The sequence below is a fragment of the Schistocerca gregaria genome, chromosome 2 (assembly GCF_023897955.1).
Source record: "Schistocerca gregaria isolate iqSchGreg1 chromosome 2, iqSchGreg1.2, whole genome shotgun sequence".
NCBI lineage: Eukaryota > Metazoa > Arthropoda > Insecta > Orthoptera > Acrididae > Schistocerca > Schistocerca gregaria.
This window is the reverse complement of record NC_064921.1, coordinates 100,654,893-100,675,373: the sequence shown is the minus strand read 5'-3', so window position 1 is coordinate 100,675,373 and position 20,481 is coordinate 100,654,893. Positions and strand designations below refer to the sequence as shown.

At 41.2% G+C, this 20,481-nt stretch overlaps 1 protein-coding gene across 1 annotated transcript in view; it reads right to left on the bottom strand.

The window, feature by feature from the left end:
• Nucleotides 1–6,521: 6,521 nt before the first annotated feature.
• Nucleotides 6,522–20,481, bottom strand: part of LOC126336426 (trypsin-1-like) — a 32,329-nt gene continuing 18,369 nt past the window's right edge. Inside the window, exons 4-7 of the mRNA XM_050000120.1 lie at nucleotides 13,714–13,805; nucleotides 12,546–12,658; nucleotides 9,784–9,983; nucleotides 6,522–6,704 (exon numbers count right to left, since the gene is read on the bottom strand). Of these exons, the coding sequence (XP_049856077.1) occupies nucleotides 6,561–6,704; nucleotides 9,784–9,983; nucleotides 12,546–12,658; nucleotides 13,714–13,805 (549 nt within the window). The 3' untranslated portion in view covers nucleotides 6,522–6,560. The remainder of the gene's footprint in view (nucleotides 6,705–9,783; nucleotides 9,984–12,545; nucleotides 12,659–13,713; nucleotides 13,806–20,481) is intronic.

The following is a 20,481-nucleotide window of genomic DNA, read 5'->3' as shown; positions in this document are numbered from 1 at the left end:
TTTCGACTTAGGTCTTTCATTGTTCAATCAAACTCTTCACGCAGTATCGTATCTCCCATTTCATCTTCTTCCCTTTCTATAACATTGCCCTCAAGAACATCGCGCTTGTATAGTCCCTATATGTACCCCTTCCACCTTTCTGCTTTCCCTTCTTTGCTTAGAACTGGATTTCAGTCTGAACTCTTGATATTCATACAAGTGGTTCTCTTTTCTCCAAAGGCCTCTTTAATTTTCCTGTAGGCAGGATCTATCTTACCCCTCGTAAGATAAGCCACTATAACTTTACATTTGTCCTCTAGCTATCCATGACTACCCATTTTGCACTTCCTGTCGATCTCATTTTTGAGACGTTTGTATTCCATTTTGCCTCCTTCATTTACTTCAGTTTTGTATTTTCTCCTTTCATCAATTAATTTCAGTATCTCTTTTGTTACCCAAGGATTTCTACTAGCCCTCGTCTTTTTACCTACTTGATCCTCTGCTGCCTTCACTATTTCATCCCTCAAAGCTACCCATTCTGTTTCTAATGTATTTCTTTCCCCCATTCCTGTCAATCGTTCCATAATGCTCCCCCTGAAACTTTGTACAACCTCTGGTTCTTTCAGTTTATCCAGGTGCCATCTCCTTATATTCCCACCGTTTTGCAGTTTGTTCAGTTTTAATCTACAGTTCATAACCAATAGATTTGGTCAGAGTCCACATCTGCCCTGGAAATGTCTTACAATTTAAAACCTGGTTCCTAAGTCTCTGTCTTACCATTATATAATCTATCTGAAATCTGGCAGTATCTCCAGGTTTCTTCCATGTATACAACCTCCTTTATGATTTTTGAACCAAGTGTTAGCTATGATTAAGTTGTGCTCTGTGCAAAATGCAACCAGGCGGCTTCCTCTTTCATTACTTACCCCCAATCCATATTCACCTACTACGTTTCCTTCTCTTCCTTTTCCAACTATCAAATTCCAGTCACCCATGACTATTAAATTTTCGTCTGCCTTCACTACCTAAATAATTTCTCTTACCTCATCATACATTTCTTCTATTTCTTCGTCATCTGCAGAGCTAGTTGGTATGTAAACTTGTAGTGCTGTAGTTGGATTGGGCTTCGTGTCTATCTTGGCCACAATAATGCGTTCACTATGTTGTTTGCAGTAGCTTATCCGAACTCCTATTTTTTTATTCATTAACAAACCTACTCCTGCATTTCCCCTATTTGAGTTTGTATTTATAACCCTGTATTCACAAGACCAAAAGTCTTGTTCCCCCTGCCACCGAACATCGCTAATTCCCACGATATCTAACTTTAACCTATCCATTTCCCTTTTTAAATTTTCTAATCTGTCTACCCGATTAAGGGATCTGACATTCGACCCTCCGATCCGTAGAACACCAGTTTTCTTTCTCCTGATAACGACGTCCTCTTAAACAGTCTCCGCCCGGAGATCCGAATGGGGGACTATTTTACCTCCGGAATATTTTACCCAAGAGGAAACCATCATCATTTATCCATACAGTTATGATGTATGTATGTTATAATAGGTACAGAGGTGGACAGGCTTGCATCGGATACGCTAACGTGACATCTATACCAAACTAGTCTTTGGACTGATGACAGCAACAACAATAGCATGTGTAGTAGTATGCAGATAATACCCTTAATGCTCGAGAAAAATAATTTGATTTACGCACATGATATCATGGCAAAATTTTGCTATATTGTTTGCATCGTAGTATTATACTAACTCTTCGATTTAACCTTGCGTGGAACTATTTCTAAGCATTTAAGCAACGTGTATCGTTATGTTAAATGTGTTACAAAGTTTAAGCGACAAATGTGCTTTGTCAGTTATTTCTTCCAACGTCTTTCTGATCTGAATTTAAACACTTATTGATGAGACACGTACTACGTCTGTACTTTATTTAGTAAGTGTTTGCTATATGTGAAGTCAAACAATGAATAAAAATTAGGACACGATCAACGGGATTTCGAGTCCGAGAGATAAAAAAGAACAGGAACTTTATTTACCCATGACTGTGTGGAAATTAGGTTGACGAAAACAATAATTTGCAAATCTTTCAGCATTTAAACGTGAACATGCAAACAACCTTGGAACAAAATGCACAAAAAGGTGACTAAATTAACCTACTAATAGCAAGTTTACACAGCCGACCTTTACTTAGTGAGATACCTCTTCGTCGATAGATTATTCACTACGCAATACTGTTTGGAAACATGTGGGAGATATGTATGTACAATTTACTGCAACTATTGTAACCGTATCATTAAACAAGAATTAAGTGTCGGAGACGCATTTCGCTGTGGTAGGGTAGTTTCAGATAGAAATAGGTCTACATTCCTTTATATCGATTCAGTTTATTTAAATACTCTTTGAGACCTCACGATACACAGTGGCAGTACGTGCAGCACAATGGTATGTCCAAATCTATGCTAATAATATATCTGCAAAACTATCGTGCCTGTCTCTTTGTCGGTAAACGAATTTTTATTAGGGCTTCGCGGATAACTAGAACTTAGCTTTGGGCACTGTACAGGCTTTACTTCATCAAAGTAGGATAGCTGAAAAAACAGATACTGTGATTTGATGTTTTACTAAAACTGTCTTGTCTGTCTGTATAAACACGCTGATCTCCAAAGTTACGGGGCATGAGGTTTTCGCAGCTAACTTGATCTTAGCTTGGGGAACCCTTAACTTTTACTTCATCAGAATCGGATTACAGAAAAAAGACATCCTTATTTAAAATATTATCGAAAAACGTCGTATCTATCTGTTTCTCTGTCTGAACACTCTAATCTCTAAAAACTACTGTTTTCAAGGAGCTGCCACGGATAATTTCAGCATGGCTTGGGGCACCCTATTTACTTGATTTCATCAAAATCGGTTCAGGAGAAAAAATATACCATGACTTAAAGTTTTATTTAACACTGTCATCTCTGTCTGTTTTTTCTCTTTCGCAGGATCCTCACAGGTAACTTGAGCATAGCTTGGGGCGCAACATAGGCTTATTTTCATCAAAATTGGATCACAGAAAAAATATCGTAATTAGAAGTTTTTTCCAGACTAATATTATAGTTGCGAAAGTAACTCTGTCTGTTACGTTTTCTACGCTAACACGCTGAACCTACGTCTGTGAACTTTGGTATGGAGATATCTTAAACCCTGAAGTGGAAGATAGGCTGTTGTAGAAAGTGTACAACACAAGATAATTATAGATTTGAAGAATATTACACAACTCTTTGTAAAAGGTATTTACCCTTTGACATTTGATTTTTATCATGTTTGAGAAAATGCTTCTCTTCAATGATACATGCAACACGATAGGATTCAAAGTAATGACTACAATGCTTGTACAATCTTCAGTCTGTTCAATCCATATTTCCACACTGTTTGTTGCATACTGTGTACTCTGTATGATGTATAAGTACTTCAGTAGCCCGTGCACACTTCTGCCTATAAATCCCTGTACACACTGCTCGGCAGCGATACTGCGCATGCCTACACATCATTTGTTGGGATACATTGGGCGAGGGGGAGAGCGGACTACACATCATGCGCTACGCTTATCCAGTTAGGCAGACATACGCGGGCAGCTGATGTTATTGCACGTGCCATAGCTAACTTACTCACCATCGCTCTTCATAACAAAACTACTTACATGCGAGAACAGCTGTAGGTACCAGCTAGTACAAGATACTTCACTTTACTAGTCTCCATAAACGGTATTATGTTGAAGATTTTTCATTCCACAGACAAGTTGGTACGTTTGGTAAAAGTGTTCAAACCATCAGCATCATATGATGCCTCCAGGCTCACTCAGTTCCGCACTGTCACCTAATAAACAAAGTAAGAGCCTACAGAATATCATACGAGCTGTGTGGCTGGATTGAAGAGTTTTTAGCATGCGGAACACAGCATGTTGTTATCAATGGAGAGACGTCTACAGACGTTATAGAAAGCTCTCGCGTGCCACAGGGGAGTGTTATGGGACCATTGCTTTTCACAATATATATAAATGACCAACTAGATAGTGTCGGAAGTTCCATGCGGCTTTTCGCGGATGATGCTGTAGTATACAGAGAAGTTGCAGCATTAGAAAACTGCAGCGAAATGTAGGAAGATTTGCAGCGGAAAGGCACTTGGCGCAGGGAGTCGCAACTGATCCTTAACATAGACAAATGTAATGTATTATACATAGAAAGAAGGATCCTTTATTGTATGATTATTTGATAGCGGAACAAACACTTGTAGCAGTCACTTCTGTAAAATATCTGGGATCACGCGTACGGAACGATTTGAAGTGGAATTATCATCTAAAATTAACTGTTTGTAAGGCGGGTGCCAGGTTAAGATTCATTGGGAGAGTCCTTAGAAAATGTAGTCCATCAACAAAGGAGGTGGCTTACAAAACACTCTTTCGACCTATACTTGAGTATTGTTCATCAGTGTGGGATCCGTACCAGGTCGGGTTGACGGAGGTGATAGAGAAGATCCAAGGAAGAGCGGCGAGTTTCGTCACAGGGTTATTTGGTAAGCGTGATAGCGTTACGGAAATGTTTAGCAAACTCAAGTGGCAGACTCTGCAAGAGAGGCGCTCTGCATCACGGTGTAGCTTGCTGTCCAGGTTTCGAGAAGATGCGTTTCTGGATGAGGTATCGAATATATTGCTTCTCCTACTTATACTTCCCGAGGAGATCACGAATGTAAAATTAGAGAGATTCGAGCGCGCACGGAGGCTTTCCGACAGTCGTTCTTCCCGCGAACCATACGCGACTGGAACAGGAAAGGGAGGTAATGACAGTGGCACGTAAAGTGTCCTCCGCCACACACCATTGGGTGGCTTGTGGTGTAAAAATGTAGATGTAGATGTAAATGCACAGAGTTATATCTGAAACCTTATGGCGATTGATAGTGGTGAAGATTTGGGAATTGTTGTGAGTTTATTTGAAGAAAAAGGGCATTGAAAGGACATTTTCCTTGATGACATGGAACAACTCACTGAACAACCACACTTTTTCACAAATATCATCATGACTGATATGACCTGGAAAGAAAACCTCCCAGATCGCAGAATGATTCAGCAAGGCAGCACTGAACACAATGTCGTTGCAGTTTGTTCCAGTTCTAAGGATTTTATAGAGGCAGAATGGGCGCCTGTTATTCAGAAATGCCATGAAAGAGTCCTAAGATAAGGAAAAGAATACGGAAGAGATATTCTGATTTGTGGAAGAAAATCTGTTCGTTTCTCCATTCGCCCGCTCCGAGCGAAGCAGTTTTTAACGGCCAAGCACATTCCTATGCTGCACCCACCTCGGTGTCCACTACATTTCACTGCATGTCACATCTTACTGTTCCTAGAAGTAAGAATCCATTGAAAGGGACACATTTTCCTTATGAAAATGGTTCAAATGGCTCTGAGCACTGTGGGACTTAACATCTGAGGTAATCAGTCCCCTAGAACCTAGAAGTACTTAAACCTAACTAACCTAAGGACATCACACGCATCCATGCCCGCGGTAGGATTCGAACCTGCAACCTTAGCGGTCGCGGGGTTCCAGACTGAAGCGCCTAGAACCGTTCGGCCACACCGGCAGGCACATTTTCGTTATGAGAGATAGGTAAAGGGAATAACGGAAAAGTTGAACAATATGTCAATCGAAGAGCTATAACACTGACCGGTGGAAGGGCCATAAGCAGCAGCGTAAACGGTATATAGCGAAGAGTAATAAGTTAAGAGAATAGAAGTTACCTGCAGCTTTGTTTACCCTAAACTGTTTCTCACAGAAGTCTCTTTATTTAATCGCCATATCTCACAGTGAAATGAGCATAACTTTTTTCATTGACTCATTTCGTGTTTGCTTTTAGATGACCAGGACAGAAGTGTCAGTTTCTCACAACGTAAATACCATTAAAACCTTCTACATAATATAGTGCAAAAAAATTATTAAAGAAAATATGATTACGGGTAATGAATGGTGGTAACATGTACTGGGGTACCTCCATTCCAGCTTTTCTTGATGTAGACTCTGCTGCGGGCCTTCACGGAATTCTGTTTGATCTGTCATTTTTGTTGCAGAGGTACCTCGAACAGATAGCAGAGAAAGCTCGTATGATACGAGAGGATCTAGCTAACAGCCTCCTGTGTTATGCTGCCTCTGTTCGATGTGTTTACTTATAATAATCTGTCATGGAAAGCCATAGCTGGATAAAAAGTGACCTTGCAGTGGTCAAAACTGCCATCTTTTCTGTTTCCTCGCTAATCAAAGATAGCTCATCTTGAAAAGAAGCAGATGGAAATAGTTTACATGCACCAGACAGGGGCCAAGTGTACCCGTTTTCGTAGTTCCCACCCAAACCGTTAATAATTTCGTATGGAACGGAATCGTAATGTGCATCATATCAGTAGACTTGAACTCGTTTCCAAGAAACGATGTTGGTGAGCACTATCTGAGGAAGGCTGAAGCTATGAATATCCAGTATCACATAAATAAGGCAAATGACGTGTCACATTCTCATACGTTTATTGTCACATGCAAAGTGCAGTTACAGATACTGGTTGATGAAGTCGTTGAAAGCAGAGACCCTGGTGAATCCGGATGGAGATCCCACCGAACCGCAGGGAGTGATCGCCCATGACGTCACACCGATGAGTTCTCCGTTCTGCACCAACGGGCCGCCGGAGTCCCCCTGTGCGGGAAAAAAGTAAAATAAGTTGCAAGCAAATAATATTGTCCTGTGCATGGCTTAAATTGGGAGTTCCAAATTAATAGTCTTTTCTAGCTCCTGGAAACAGGAACCATCGAAACATCACGTTGTGCCGATGATACGACGAAATTCAGGTGACGTAACAGTAGCATTGTTAAATGGGAAACTATATCGAGGATTCAGCTGAACGGTGGCCTGCTGCATGATTTGGTAAGCACAGTGCGGAAGTTTGTGAAACATCTATGCTTTTATTCATGCTAATACTTAATGTATAGCGAGTCATGTCTCTTTGCTAGACACGTATCACTACACATTAATCTATATTCGAGCCTCAATTGGCAGGAGATGCTAATGAGATTCACCCGAAGTTTAGCAAACACTTCGTGTGAGTCACTATCTGTATGATTCCAGTGAAATCAAACTTTCTTACCTATTACCAACTTAGCAAGGACACTTCGATGATTAACGACTAAATACTCTCATTTATTTTTCTTTCTCACTTATATAGTCAATTAATCTGACACCTTGTTCCGTCAGTCCCATTATGGAGGTGAGCCTTCAGCATTGCGAAACGAGTTAAGTTATTCATTAACATGCAGAAGTAACCATAGCTCGTAATTTCTGTAGAGTATACTAAAAACAAATAATGCCTAGTGCTGATCTACATAAACAAATAATTATTGTAACTATTATTAATTTACTCATGCGTACGTCATCAGATAAACAGCTACTTTGAGCAACGCTACTTCCTCTCCTCCTGTACAACCCAGCTGCTGTTATTATCCAATTATTCAAACAAAAGCATTTTAACTTTATACAGACCACTATTAACTGTCCGCGCAGAAGCAAAATCAGCTGCTATCTGATACAAATATCGGTGATGGATGAGTAAATGGAGTGGCTAATGACGTATCGTAATTCGTGTTTGGGGTAAGTGTTCGGGAATTTATAATTATCTGCCTAATGCTCATTGGTAACCTGCCAGAGACTATTGCCGTAAGATATAAAACTCCGTCTATACAGACAATACTTTCCCCTCTAGTACTGTGGTTGTGAACTTCTGAGTTCATGCTAAATTTACTCTTGTTGCTAACCAGGCATACCTGTACGGAGTTTAGTATACAAAGTGATTCCGTTACGATATTAAAAACTTTCAGGGATGATGGGGAAGCGTAAATATATCAGTTTGACGAAAAGTGCCCTTTTCCAGAAACCACAGAGTCGAAATTTATAAGTGAAAATGGTTTTGATACCTCTGACAGTGTAAAACATGTACTTATAATGTTACTGAACAGATTGTAGATTGATATAGGTGTAGGTGGTACAGTATGGATCAAACAAGAAAATATGTCTAGTAAACATGGGATATAAACTGCATACCGTAAGAACTATGAGCACTTGTTCATCTTTTGAAAGACATCTCTTCTTGCGGACAAATGGTCATACGTCCATCAGTTATTTTTTCCAACGTCTTTGTTAGCTTAACCCAAGCCCTCTTTGATGGTAGTAGTGCTTAATGCTCTTAGGTAAGTCCAAGAGTCTCTTCGGTCCTGAGGAAGCTTGTGCAAGATGTCATTGCCTATGGTTTTTATTCTACATCAAAGCACCTACTAGGTTCGAACCCAGGACGTTTTGATTACTAGTCAAAGGCGCTATTCGCAGACTACAGGCCCAATCATGGCCATATCAAACATTTAATTCTGATTAAATTAACGAATTATTTTTAGTAAGTCTGTAGCCATGTAGTTCCCAGATGAAAACTGTACATGTCCTGTATAGGAAATTGCCAATACTGCTGGTTCACTTCTTATTCCTCTTAGACAAACAGTTTCAATGGATTCACAAGATGAGAATATTAAGATCTCGAGGGCGATGACAAAGACCTTCCCTCTCCTCAGATACCTGCACATCGACACGTTAGTTTATTGGCCTCGAGAAATGAGAGAGACTGATATCGCTTACAAGGGCCGACATTCGCTGTGGCCTGCACTCAAATACAGTGTTAATTAGAGAGAAAGAGAGACCGATATGTAGATGCAATCACCTGGGAAGCAAAGAGAGATATATACATATAACAGACGACGAAGAGACGTTCATATATACAAGAAAAACAACGCACCGACGATGGTACCTTGGAGAACACCACATACTACTCCTCCCCAGGCGATTGATGCATGATTAAGTCATAAATCTTTTGTATTTATGAAACAGTTTTTTTTATAGGAAGATACGGCTAAAGCTATGAGGGTTGGAACTTAAATAGTGGAAACTATTTATTCACAACCGATACAAAAGAGTTACATGTTTGCACCTGTTACTGTCCTAAGTAGTCACCAGTGTTGTGTGGAACCCATTGCCAGCAATGTTGAAGGTGTAGTATACAGTTAGCAGAGTTTGTTCTGTTGATGGTGCGAATGGAGCGGTCTATAGTTATGGTGGTCCTCGTGTACGACTGTGATGGTGTTATCCTACTGCATTACGTTCCTCCACGGCAGACCGTCAGTGCACAGTATTACTGTTCGTTTTTGGAGCACAAGTAGCTGACACACTTTCTGTGCAACCCACCCATCATTTTTCACGACAATGCGCGGGCGCATACAGCCCAAGCTGTGGATGCTCTGTTCGGTCGAAAGGACTGGGACGTACTGTACCACCCACCATACTCACCGCACCTAAGTCCTTGTGACTTTGATTTGATTGCGAAGATAAATCAATCACTTCGTGGCATTCGCTTCAGAACTGTTCCAGATATTCGACAGGCAGTAGACCGTTCCATTCGCACCATCAACAGAACAGACGCTGCTAACTGTATACTACGCCTTCCACATCGCTGGCAACGGGTTCTACACAACGCTGGTGACTGCTTTGAAGGATAGTAACAGGTGCAAACATTTAACTCTTTTGTACCGGTTGTGAATAAATAGTTTCCACTATTTAAGATCCATCCCTCGCATTTGCGACATTTTCTGTGACAGAATGTACTCTGCACTCAGATACTGAGACATGCGCTGTCACATCCCTTTGACAAATCGGGAGAGCTGTGGTAATGTTGGCTACTCACGCTGCAGAGACTGATGCCTCCCGTGACCGGGCCTGTGCAAATCATGGTGTCCACGACAGGGTTGTCTTCGATGCCAGCGTCATCGAGCAGCTGTCTGCAGCTCTCCCAGTCTATGATGGTGGCGTCCAGCCACTGGAGTATGTTGGGTGTGGTGGCGGTAGGCGTGGAGCCCCAGCCAGAGGCGATCGCGTTTGAACCGGCTGAAAAAAATATTGAAAAATAAGCATAGGTTGTGTTCAGCAAGCGCAGACAAACATAACTTTAGCCTCTTTGAGGATCGCATCAAAAGTCGAGGAACAGCACACAGAGGCTATATAATCTTTTACGAGCTGTTAATATCGACTAGAAATAAGATACCGTACGAGACACGTAATATTCACACTGCTATTAAGGGGGTAGGACGTCAAACGGGCCGACTTGGAGCAGGAGAGGCATCACAGGACATTTTAATTTCCAGTGTCTATACTGTTGCAAATAAATTCATAAAACTTGGTCAGCATCACCAGGAAGGATTCAGGATTCACACTCATTGCAGTGGACGTTCGAAAACATAACAAAATATTTTTTTACGTGTGAAATTTCCTCATTTTTTCACTTACTAATGGTTGCATTTGTTGCTATAGGTACACTTTTCTTCATAACTTAGAGAGATTCTTCGATTAATTTTGCACAGCATATATACCATACTTACAGGTGTATGAAACGCTAAAATTTATTTAATTTATGAAAAATGAATGATCTGTTGTATTTTAAACTCGATGTTTAGAAAAAATACAAATCTGGTACTTAATTACCTCAATTTTTACCACACCTTTTAACAGATTTGGAAAATTTTAGAGTTTCATACACCTTTAAATATGGTTTGTATGCTGTACAAAATTTATCGAACCATGTCTCTTACTTATGAAGAAAAGTGTACATATAGCAACAAATGCTTCCATTAGTATGTGAAGAAAATGATGAAATTTCACATGTAAAAAAAATTAGTTCGTTATGTTTTCGAACTTCGACTGCAATGAGTGTGAATTCTGAATCCTTCCTGGTCATGCTGACAAAGTTTTATGAATTTAATTGTAAAAGTATAGACAGTGGAAATTAAAATGTCCTGTGGTGCCTCTTCTGCCCCAAGTCGGCGCGTTTGACGTCCTACCCCCCCTTAACTATAGTAAGAAAGTAAGTACCACAATTTATAACTTCCTTCTACAGAGGGTGATATTTTCCACCATGTACAAACTCCAGGGATTGATCTACCAGAGGACACGGAACAAAAAAGATCTAATGAACTTACGTCAGGAAATGCATGGTTTTCCATGCTACAGACCATTTATTCAGTCATACATTGTTACAGAGACGGCGGCGCTATACCATGCAGCTACAGTTACAGTATGTGTTGAAAATGGTTCCTCATGCCTCAACGCGTGCGTGTACGCGCTGTAGCATGTTTTGTCTCCCACGTTCCATCTGCCTGGCTGCACCCGAACAGTGTCAAAGGCAACTCCAGTGTCTCCACATCTGGAATGGGCTCTGCATAAGCGACACTTTTGAGATGGGTCCACAACCAGAAATCGCACTGGTTGAGATCCGATGAATGAGCAGGCCCTGCAACTGGACACTGTCCTCCGATCCATCGACAAAGGAAGACACAATTGAGAAGCGTCCGGACGTTGACGGGGAACTGAGCTCGAGCACCATAATTCAGCACCCACATAGCCCTTCGAGTCATCAATGACACTTCTTCCAGCAGGGGAGGCAAAGTCATTTACAAGAAACGCCGATAGTTCCGGCCTGTTACGCGAAGTAGAAGAAAAAATGCTCCCAAAATACGGTCCCCAATTATCCAGGTCCACACATTCCGGCTGCACTGATGCTGATGATGCGCTGTCACCATAACATGAGGTTTCTGCATACTAGCCCACAGGTGACTGTTATGAAAACTGAACATTCCACTCCACGTAAAGTTGGCCTCATCTGTGAATAGAATGTTTGACACAAATCCCGGAATCGTGATTTTCTGGTGAAGAAACCAGCAACAAAACTGCTCCCGATGTGGAAAGTCTTTCGCTGGTAAGCTGTAAGTGATAAGGGTAGTAACAATTATCATGGAAAATATTCCAAACGGTCGTCTCGATTACCTCGTACTAACGGGCCAACTGCCTCGCACTGACACTGCGGTCGCCTTCCACAGTGATAATCACATTTTCTTCCAAGTCTGGTATCCGATTATTTCGGGTACGTCCTTCTTGATTTCCTGCTTCCTGAAACGGGACCCTCTTTCGGAGAAACACTGTTGCAAACCTGACACATTCTCGCTACCCGCCGCCTGTTGCCATTTGCTTTTATGTAAGTAAACATCACTTCGGCAAGCACTCGATTCGAATGCGGAACCATTGTGTACAATGCTATATCACATCCAATACAAGGTGAATCAGCAAGAGAGGTGAGTGGGAGACAACATTATCACTACTATAGCAGGAGAGGGCGCTAGGCATGACGTACGAGGTACAGTACCACCCTCTAGCAGGAAACCATCCATCATGTACTGTGACAGCATGGTACAGCGCGTTTTACACCACAGTGTCTCTAACAGAGTATGACTGAATAAATGGTCTCTCCCATGCGTTTCCTGACAAAAGTTCATTAGACCTTCTTGTTACGTATCCTCTCACCAATCAATCCCTAGAATTTGTACACTGTGGAATAAATCACTCTTTGTAACTGGTATAAGCGGAATATGTACAGCGTGATGACGTAAAGGTACTTACATGCTGGGATGGACCCTGCACTGGCCAGTGGTATCGTCTGCACGTAGGTGCCGAGGGTGAACGCAGAGCGCAACGTGAAGACAGCGATGTCATTGGCCGTCACAGCAAGACCTCTGTTGAGTAAACGTTTGTTGTTAGATCTATGCACAGGAAATTTCGCTTTCTTTGATAGCATATTGACAAATGAGAAGCTAATATAAGCTGGCAGCATACATTCCAGTTTCAAAGTAGGATGTGTAAATGTTCATCAGACATTGAACAGCTCTACTGCGCAGTAGATGAGACATAGCCTGCGTGCAGAATAAATCGGCTTGCAGGTGACTTACTGGTTTCTCTGCCTTAAGAATGTAAAATTATTAAGTAAGCTGGTTATTATACTTGGTAACACAAGAATGCAGTGCATCACCAAACACAGACGTCTGAGAGACTCTGCAAGTGCATTTTTTTCCACAAATTACAGAATCAATGAACTTATTTTCTAGGTAGAAAACAAATGTTATCTGTTGTTCTTGCACTATGAGACTATAAATTCTTGTGGAGAAATTTATACCTTACAGCTTTCTTTTGCACACTGCTAAACACAAAAGTGTTTTTCCTGTTACTGCAGCAGCAAGGAAAGGACATACATTTTGCTCTTAAATATGAAAACGCCTCAGAATTTCAGCTCTCGTATGCTGCACCAAAACACTGTTTACCGCACGCAGATAGTTCATTGGTGATGGTAACCACAGTGTGGCTGCATCATTTTCGCACTCCAGGCCCAGTATACTGTTGCGCGAGATATTGAGTATAGTGTTGCAAAATCAAGCGAATTGGAAACGTAAGGTATTGAAGCATTCAATTCTCCACGTATAGTACTGCTGTAGCTTGGAAAGGATAGGCCATTAACATGCTTTTTGCTTGCATCGTGCTACTGGTGAAAGACGATTTTGTATGTAGCCAACTGAAAATAACATACCGCTAATGCTGATACAAATGTGATGTTTGGTTTTATGGATGTGTAATGTCTTACATTCAGGCCTATTAGTGTTGATGCTTTCTGCAACTAGCCTAGATATTCAAAAGCTTTCAAGGCGCTCAAATACCTAATGTTGGCCGTGTGCAGCCTTCGAAACGATTCCATTGCTTGTTTTCAAGACATAAACGGCAGTTTAGTGTCGAAACTCACCCAGGGTAGTCAGGGTGCATGATCTGCTCAGAAACCCTTGACTCCTGTTCAGTTCCTTCGTCGACTTCCAGGTTCAGTTCTCCAGCCACCGCCTGAAAAAAAATGTCAGAACAACTACTATCGCGATTCAAACAATTTGGAGATATGACAACAGAGTCACCTGTGACATGATAAGTAATTTATTTATAATGTCCAGTCACATTACTGAGAACACATGTCAAGAGTCTGAGTAATCGCCTTTCGTAGAGCGGACCGCTCCGAAACGTGCAGGAAGACAGTGGGTGGAGTTCTGGGAGGTACCTAGGAGGGTGCTGAGCCATTTCCACTCGAGAGCCTTGAACAGCGGCGTTAAATTTCTCAGTTGAGGAGCAATGGAGCGTACAGCTCGATCGAGGTCGTCCCAGAAATTGTCAACTGGGTTGAAATTCGGGGAGTTTGTTAGCCGGGGGAGTACGCCAAACTCATCGTGGTGCTTTTCGAACCAAGTATGTTCATACCGACCTGCGTGACATATGGCATTGTACTACTGGTACATGCCATTGTGTCTAGGAAGAACAAAGTACACGTAGGGGTGGACTTGGAACACTTCACGTCCTTCGCCGTTTCGGAGGTGCTTGGTCTGAAAGCCAGTGACTATGATGGTCGTCAGTTCCGAAAGGTATGAAATTTTAACCTTTAACAGCCGTTATGAGATGAACAACAACGTACAATTGGATAAATAACGCACTGGTGCTCCATGGTGGCAACCTATTTCCACCACCGTACAGTAGTGGAGAAAACAGTCGGGTTTCATTTTTCCGAAATTTCTACTTTCTCCGTACTTTTTTACGAATCCTTACTTACCTTCTTACCCCCGAATTGCAGATTTAACAACTTACTCCTACTAACTAAAAAATGTACTACATGAAAGCTAGACAAACTACTAAGAAACAAATTCCGATTTGCTTAAAGTGCTCTGTGTGTGAAAGGGCCTCCTGTGGCGTTAAAATAGTGATACAGTGCGTGACACAGACGTTGGACATCTCAATATCTCAACAATACAGCACATCCAGGACGAATCTCTCACCTTGCAGGAGAGTGTTCGCCACTTCAAATCTTTGTGGGACAGCGTCGTTAGCCCTGATACGGTTCCGGTTTCGAATATCGATCCAGTACACAGTTTTAATACACCTAATGCATACAATAGCTTTCTGTACCGTCACGGATACCACATTTATTCACTTAGATAAAAAAGATACTGCCACATGAGTAGAAACACTGACTACGATTACTATTCAGCACGGACAAAGAGGTGTAGACGATCAGAGGAGTTTATTAGTTCTCCAATACACTAAGAATATGCTCAAGCCTGATAGTGTTGACAATCATGAGAAGGGGGATGCTGAAAGCGAAGGACGACACCCCCACTTAATACAATCGCGTCTATATGAAGCTGGCACTATATCTGATGCATTTTGCACATGTCGCCCGTGCGCATGCAGCAGGACACTCCGATTTCCCACTAGACCCAAGTTTCATACGACAAGGAAGTCTATCAAAAACGACTCTTCATATCAACACCGGGAAAGTCTGCTAACGGACCTAGCCAAGAAAAGGAATCATGTCATCGATGCATAGTTTCCCAAAATGCGTATCAAGTTGGTCTAACACGGACTTAAAAATATGCAAATGCCGCGCCGTTACAGCACGTTGTAACTATTTTAGGTAATCGGGAATGAAAAACAGATATTTCGTCGGAACGCTTAAACAGATATTTCGTCGGAACGCTTCTCATATCACACCCCGGCAAATAAAGTGACATAAGTCAGAAAACGATAATTTTTTACTTTATGTCAGAGAAAAATGCGTGTGAAGTGCTGCAAGAAACATGAAAATGTCACATCTTTATCCCACAATATGCCCAATTCAGGACAGTTGAGTCAGTTTTATTGTAGGCGACTTCATGATAAGTCACAGCGCGAATAGTGTCACGTCTGCAGGGATGCGTGGGACATTTAAGAAATGCTGCACATTCTGAGTTGTGAAACATTCGATGTATAACGTAAGATGAGTGTAATTTTCAATATCATTGATTATTACAAAGCCTGTATTTATAGAATGTCTGTATCTTAAATTACAGTGCCATTAAAACATCCTTGCATCTCACTGTTTCGACAGTTACAGCTGTTGTAAATACTACGAAATTTCGGGCCTTGCAGCGTACTAGAAAAGAAAGGAAATTTCTGCTCTTAAGAAGCTTCATATTGAATCCCTTTTCTCAGCGAAAATTGTTCCTACATTAATTAAGCATATTTACTATTCTATGTTGTCGTAAATTGTGTTCTTTACATTGTACCGAATTGGTGTTTCTAGATTGTATTAAATTTCATAAAATGTAATTCGGCGTTTCATATTTTTCCAAGGAAACAAGTTCAACTCATTATTCATTCTTTATTCTAACTTCGCAACAATTCTGCCAGATGGAGGTTGGAATGTCGTATTATATTACACCAAGTATGTGCCTGTCTTATTCTAAATTATGATGCAAAATTCCTTTGGAAATGCTCGAGGTAAGCGGGAAATCCGGGTTCGTGTCGCTGTACGGCACAAATTTTCACTGTCGTCATTCCATTCTAGCTGATGTTTGTCTACATTTGCAACTGTGATTACATTTAATGTCAAAGATTGGGGTGGGAATGTGGTAAAAATATTACATGAGGACTCATAACGAAACAATAAAAGTTTTTAAAAAAGCAAGAGAAGTGACGCTACCCTCAGAAATAATTAATGATTACCTTATATCAACTCATATTCTACGAGAACAGAACTACATTTCCATAGTCTGTTGTACGGAATATAATGGGATTTACTGCCAAAAATACTTTCATTTAATGGAAGCTTCCGTAAGAGCGAAGAAAAATTTACCAGGACATAGCGAACGCTGCACTGAACAATTCGAGGTAGGGAAACTGGGTTCGGAGAAGCTGCTTTAAAAAGATGATGGAAATAAAATCACATTACGGTGTACTTTTTTAGCCGGCCTCGGTGGCAGAGCGGTTTTAGGAGCTTCAGTCCGGAACCGTGCGACTGCTACGGTCGCAGGTTCGAATCTTGCCTAGGGCGTGGATGTGTGTGAGGTCCTTAGGATAGTTAGGTTTAAGTAGTTCTAAGTTCTAGGGCCCCCACGAACCATGTACCTTGCCGCTGGTGGGCAGGCTTGGGTGCCTCAGGGATAAAGATGGCCGTCCCATAGGTACAACTACAACGGACGGGTAACTGTTTAGAGACCAGTCAAACGTGTGGTTCCTGAAGAGGGGCAACAGTCTGGATGATTGACTGATCTGGCCTTGTTACACTACCCAAAACGGCCTTGCTGTGCTGGTACTGCGATATCAAGGGGAAACTACAGCCGTAATTTTTCCCGAGGGCATGCAGCTTTACTGTATGGTTAAATGATGATGGCGTCCTCTTGGGTAAAATACTCCGGAGGTAAAATAGTACCCCATTCGGATCTCCGGGCGGGGACTACTCAAAAGGACGTCGTTATCAGGAGAAAGAAAACTGGCGTTCTACGGATCGGAGCGTGGAATGTCAGATCCCTTAATCGGGCAGGTAGGTTAGAAAATTTAAAAAGGAAAATGGATAGGTTAAAGTTAGATATAGTGGGAATTATTGAAGTTCGGTGACAGGAGGAAGAAGACTTTTGGTCAGGTGAATACAGGGTTATAAATACAAAATCAAATAGAGGTAATGCAGGAGTAGGTTTAAAATGAATAAAAAAAATAGTTGTGCGGGTAAGCTACTACAAACAGCATAGTGAACGCATTATTGTGGCCAAGATAAACACGACGCCCAGGCCTACAACAGTAGTACAAGTTTATATGAGAACTAGCTCTGCAGATTATGAAGAATTTGATGAAATGTATGATGAGATAAATTATTCAGGTAGTGAAGGGAGACGATAATTTAATAGTCATTGGTGACTGGAATTCGAGAGTAGGAAATGGGAGAGAGAGAAAAGTAGTAGGAGAATATGGATTTGGGGTAAGAAATGAAAGATGAAGCGGTCTGGTAGAATTTTCCACAGAGCATAACTTAATCATAGCTAACACTTGGTTCAAGAATCATAAAAGGAGGTTGTGTAAATGGAAGAATCCTGGAGATACTAGAAGGTATCAGATAGATTATATAATGGTAAGACAGACATTTAGGAGCCAGATTTTAAATTGTAAGACATTTACATGGGCAGACGTGGACTATGACCACGATCCATTCGTTATAAACTGTAGATTAAAACTGACGATACTGCAAAAAGGTGGGAATTTAAGGAGTTGGGACCTGAATAAACTGACGAAACCAGAGGTTGTACAGAGTTTCAGGGAGAGCATAAGGGAATAATTGACAGGAATGGGGGAACGAAACACAGTAGAAGAAGAATGGGTAGCTCTGAGGGATGAAGTAGTGAAGGCAGCAGAAGATAAAGTAGGTAAATAGAAGTGGACTAGTAGAAATCCTTGGGTAACAGAAGAAATATTCAATTTAATTGATGAAAGGAGAAAATATAAAAATTGCAGCAAATGAAGCAGACAAAAAGGAAAATGTAAGGATATAAATGCTTATCTCACTAGGGCAAATAGATACTGCCTACAGGAAAATTAAAGAGACCTTTGGAGAAAATACAGCGACTTGTATGAACAGCAAGAGCTCAGATGGAAACCCAGTTATAAGCAAAGAATGGAAAGCAGAAAGGTGGAAGGAATATATAGAGGGTCTATACAAGGGCGGTGTACTTGAGGGCAATATTATGGAAATGGAAGAGAATGTAGATGAAGATGAAATGGGAGATATGATACTGCGTGAAGAGTTTGCCAGAGCACTGAAAGACCTGAGTCGAAACAAGACCCCGGGAGTAGACGACATTCCATTAGAACTACTGCCGGCCTTGGGAGAGCCAGTCCTGACAAATCTCTACCATTTGGTGAGCAAGATGTATACCCTCAGACTTCACAAAGAAAACAGGTGTTGACAGATGCGAAAATTACCGAACTATCAGTTTCATAAGTCACAGCTGCAAAATACTAACGCTAATTCTTTACAGACGAGTGGAAAAACTGGTAGAAGCTGACCTCGGCGAAGATTAGTTTGGATTACGTAGATGTGTTGGAACACGTGAGACAATACTGGCCTTACGTCTTGTCTTAGAAGAAAGATTAAGGAAAAGCAAACCTACGTTTCTAGCAATTGTAGAGTTAGAGAAAGCTTTTGACAATATTGACTGGAAAACTCACTTTCAAATTCCAAAGGTGGCAGGGGTAAAATACAGGGATCGAAAGACTATTTACAATTTGTACAGAACCCAGACGGCTGTTTAAGAGTCGAGGGGCAAGAAAGGGAAGCAGTGGTTGGGAAGGGAGTGAGACAGGGTTATAGCCTCTCCCCGATGTTATTCAATCTGTATATTGAGCAAGCAGTAAAGGAAACAAAAAAAGTTCGGAGTAGGTATTAAAATTCATGGAGAAGAAATAAAAACTTTCAGGTTCGACTATGACACTGTAATTCTGTCAAAGACAGCAAAGGACTTGGAAGAGCAATTCAACGGAATGGACAGTGTCTTGAAAGGAGGATATAAGATGATCATCAACAAAAGCAAAACGAGGATAATGGAATGTAGTCGAATTAAGTAAGGTGATGGTTAGGGAATTATATTAGGAAATGAGACACTTAATGTAATAAAGGAGATTTGCTATTTGGGGAGCAAAATAAGTGATGATGGTCGAAGTAGAGAGTATATAAAATGTAGACTGGCAATGGCAAGGAAAGCGTTTCTGAAGAAGAGAAATTTGTTAACATCGAGTATAGATTTAAGTGTCAGGAAGTCGTTTCTGAAAGTATTTGTATAGACTGTAGCCATGTATGGAAGTGAAACATGGACGATAAATAGTTTGGACAAGAAGAGAATAGAAGCCATCGAAATGTGGTGCTACAGAAGAATGCTGAAGATTAGATGAGTAGATCACATAACCAATGAGGAGGTATTTAACAGAGTTGGGGAGAAGAGGTGTTTGTGGCACAATTTGACTGGAAGTAGGGATCGGTTGGTAGGACATGTGCTGAGGTATCAGGGGATCACCAGTCTAGTATTGGAGGGCAGCGCGGAGGGTAAAAATCGTGGAGGGGACCAAGAGATGCATACACAAAGATTATTCAGAAGGATGTTGGTTGTAGAAAGTACTGGGAGATGAAGAAGCTTGCAGAGGATAGAGTAGCTGCATCAAACCAATCTCAGGACTGAAGATTACAACAATAAAAACAGGTTCTAGGGGACTGATGACGTCAGATCTTAAGTCCCATAGTCCTCACAGACATTTGAACCATTTTGCACTTTTTTATTTACATTAGTTACAGTTAACTGCAGATACAGTCATTGACACAGTGGAGGTAACATTTGTACTGCACTTTACAAAATGTGCTAAAACTGACGGCCATGAACCTCAATGCAAGAATGACATCCTGGAACAAAATTCTGACGTATCCTGACAAATATTCCTGGTATGTTTTGAATCATATCACAGGCAGCTACAATTCTGGCCACTAATTCTCTCTCTGTATCAATTGGAGTGTCATAAACAATTGACTTTAAATATCCCCATAGGAAATAATCAAGGGCATTCAGGTCAGGCGACATCGCAGACCATAGAATATGGCCTTCCCTTGCAATCCAGCGACCAGGAAATACAGCTCTGAGATGATTGCGAACGTGCACACTCATGTGAGATGTGAGGCGATGCA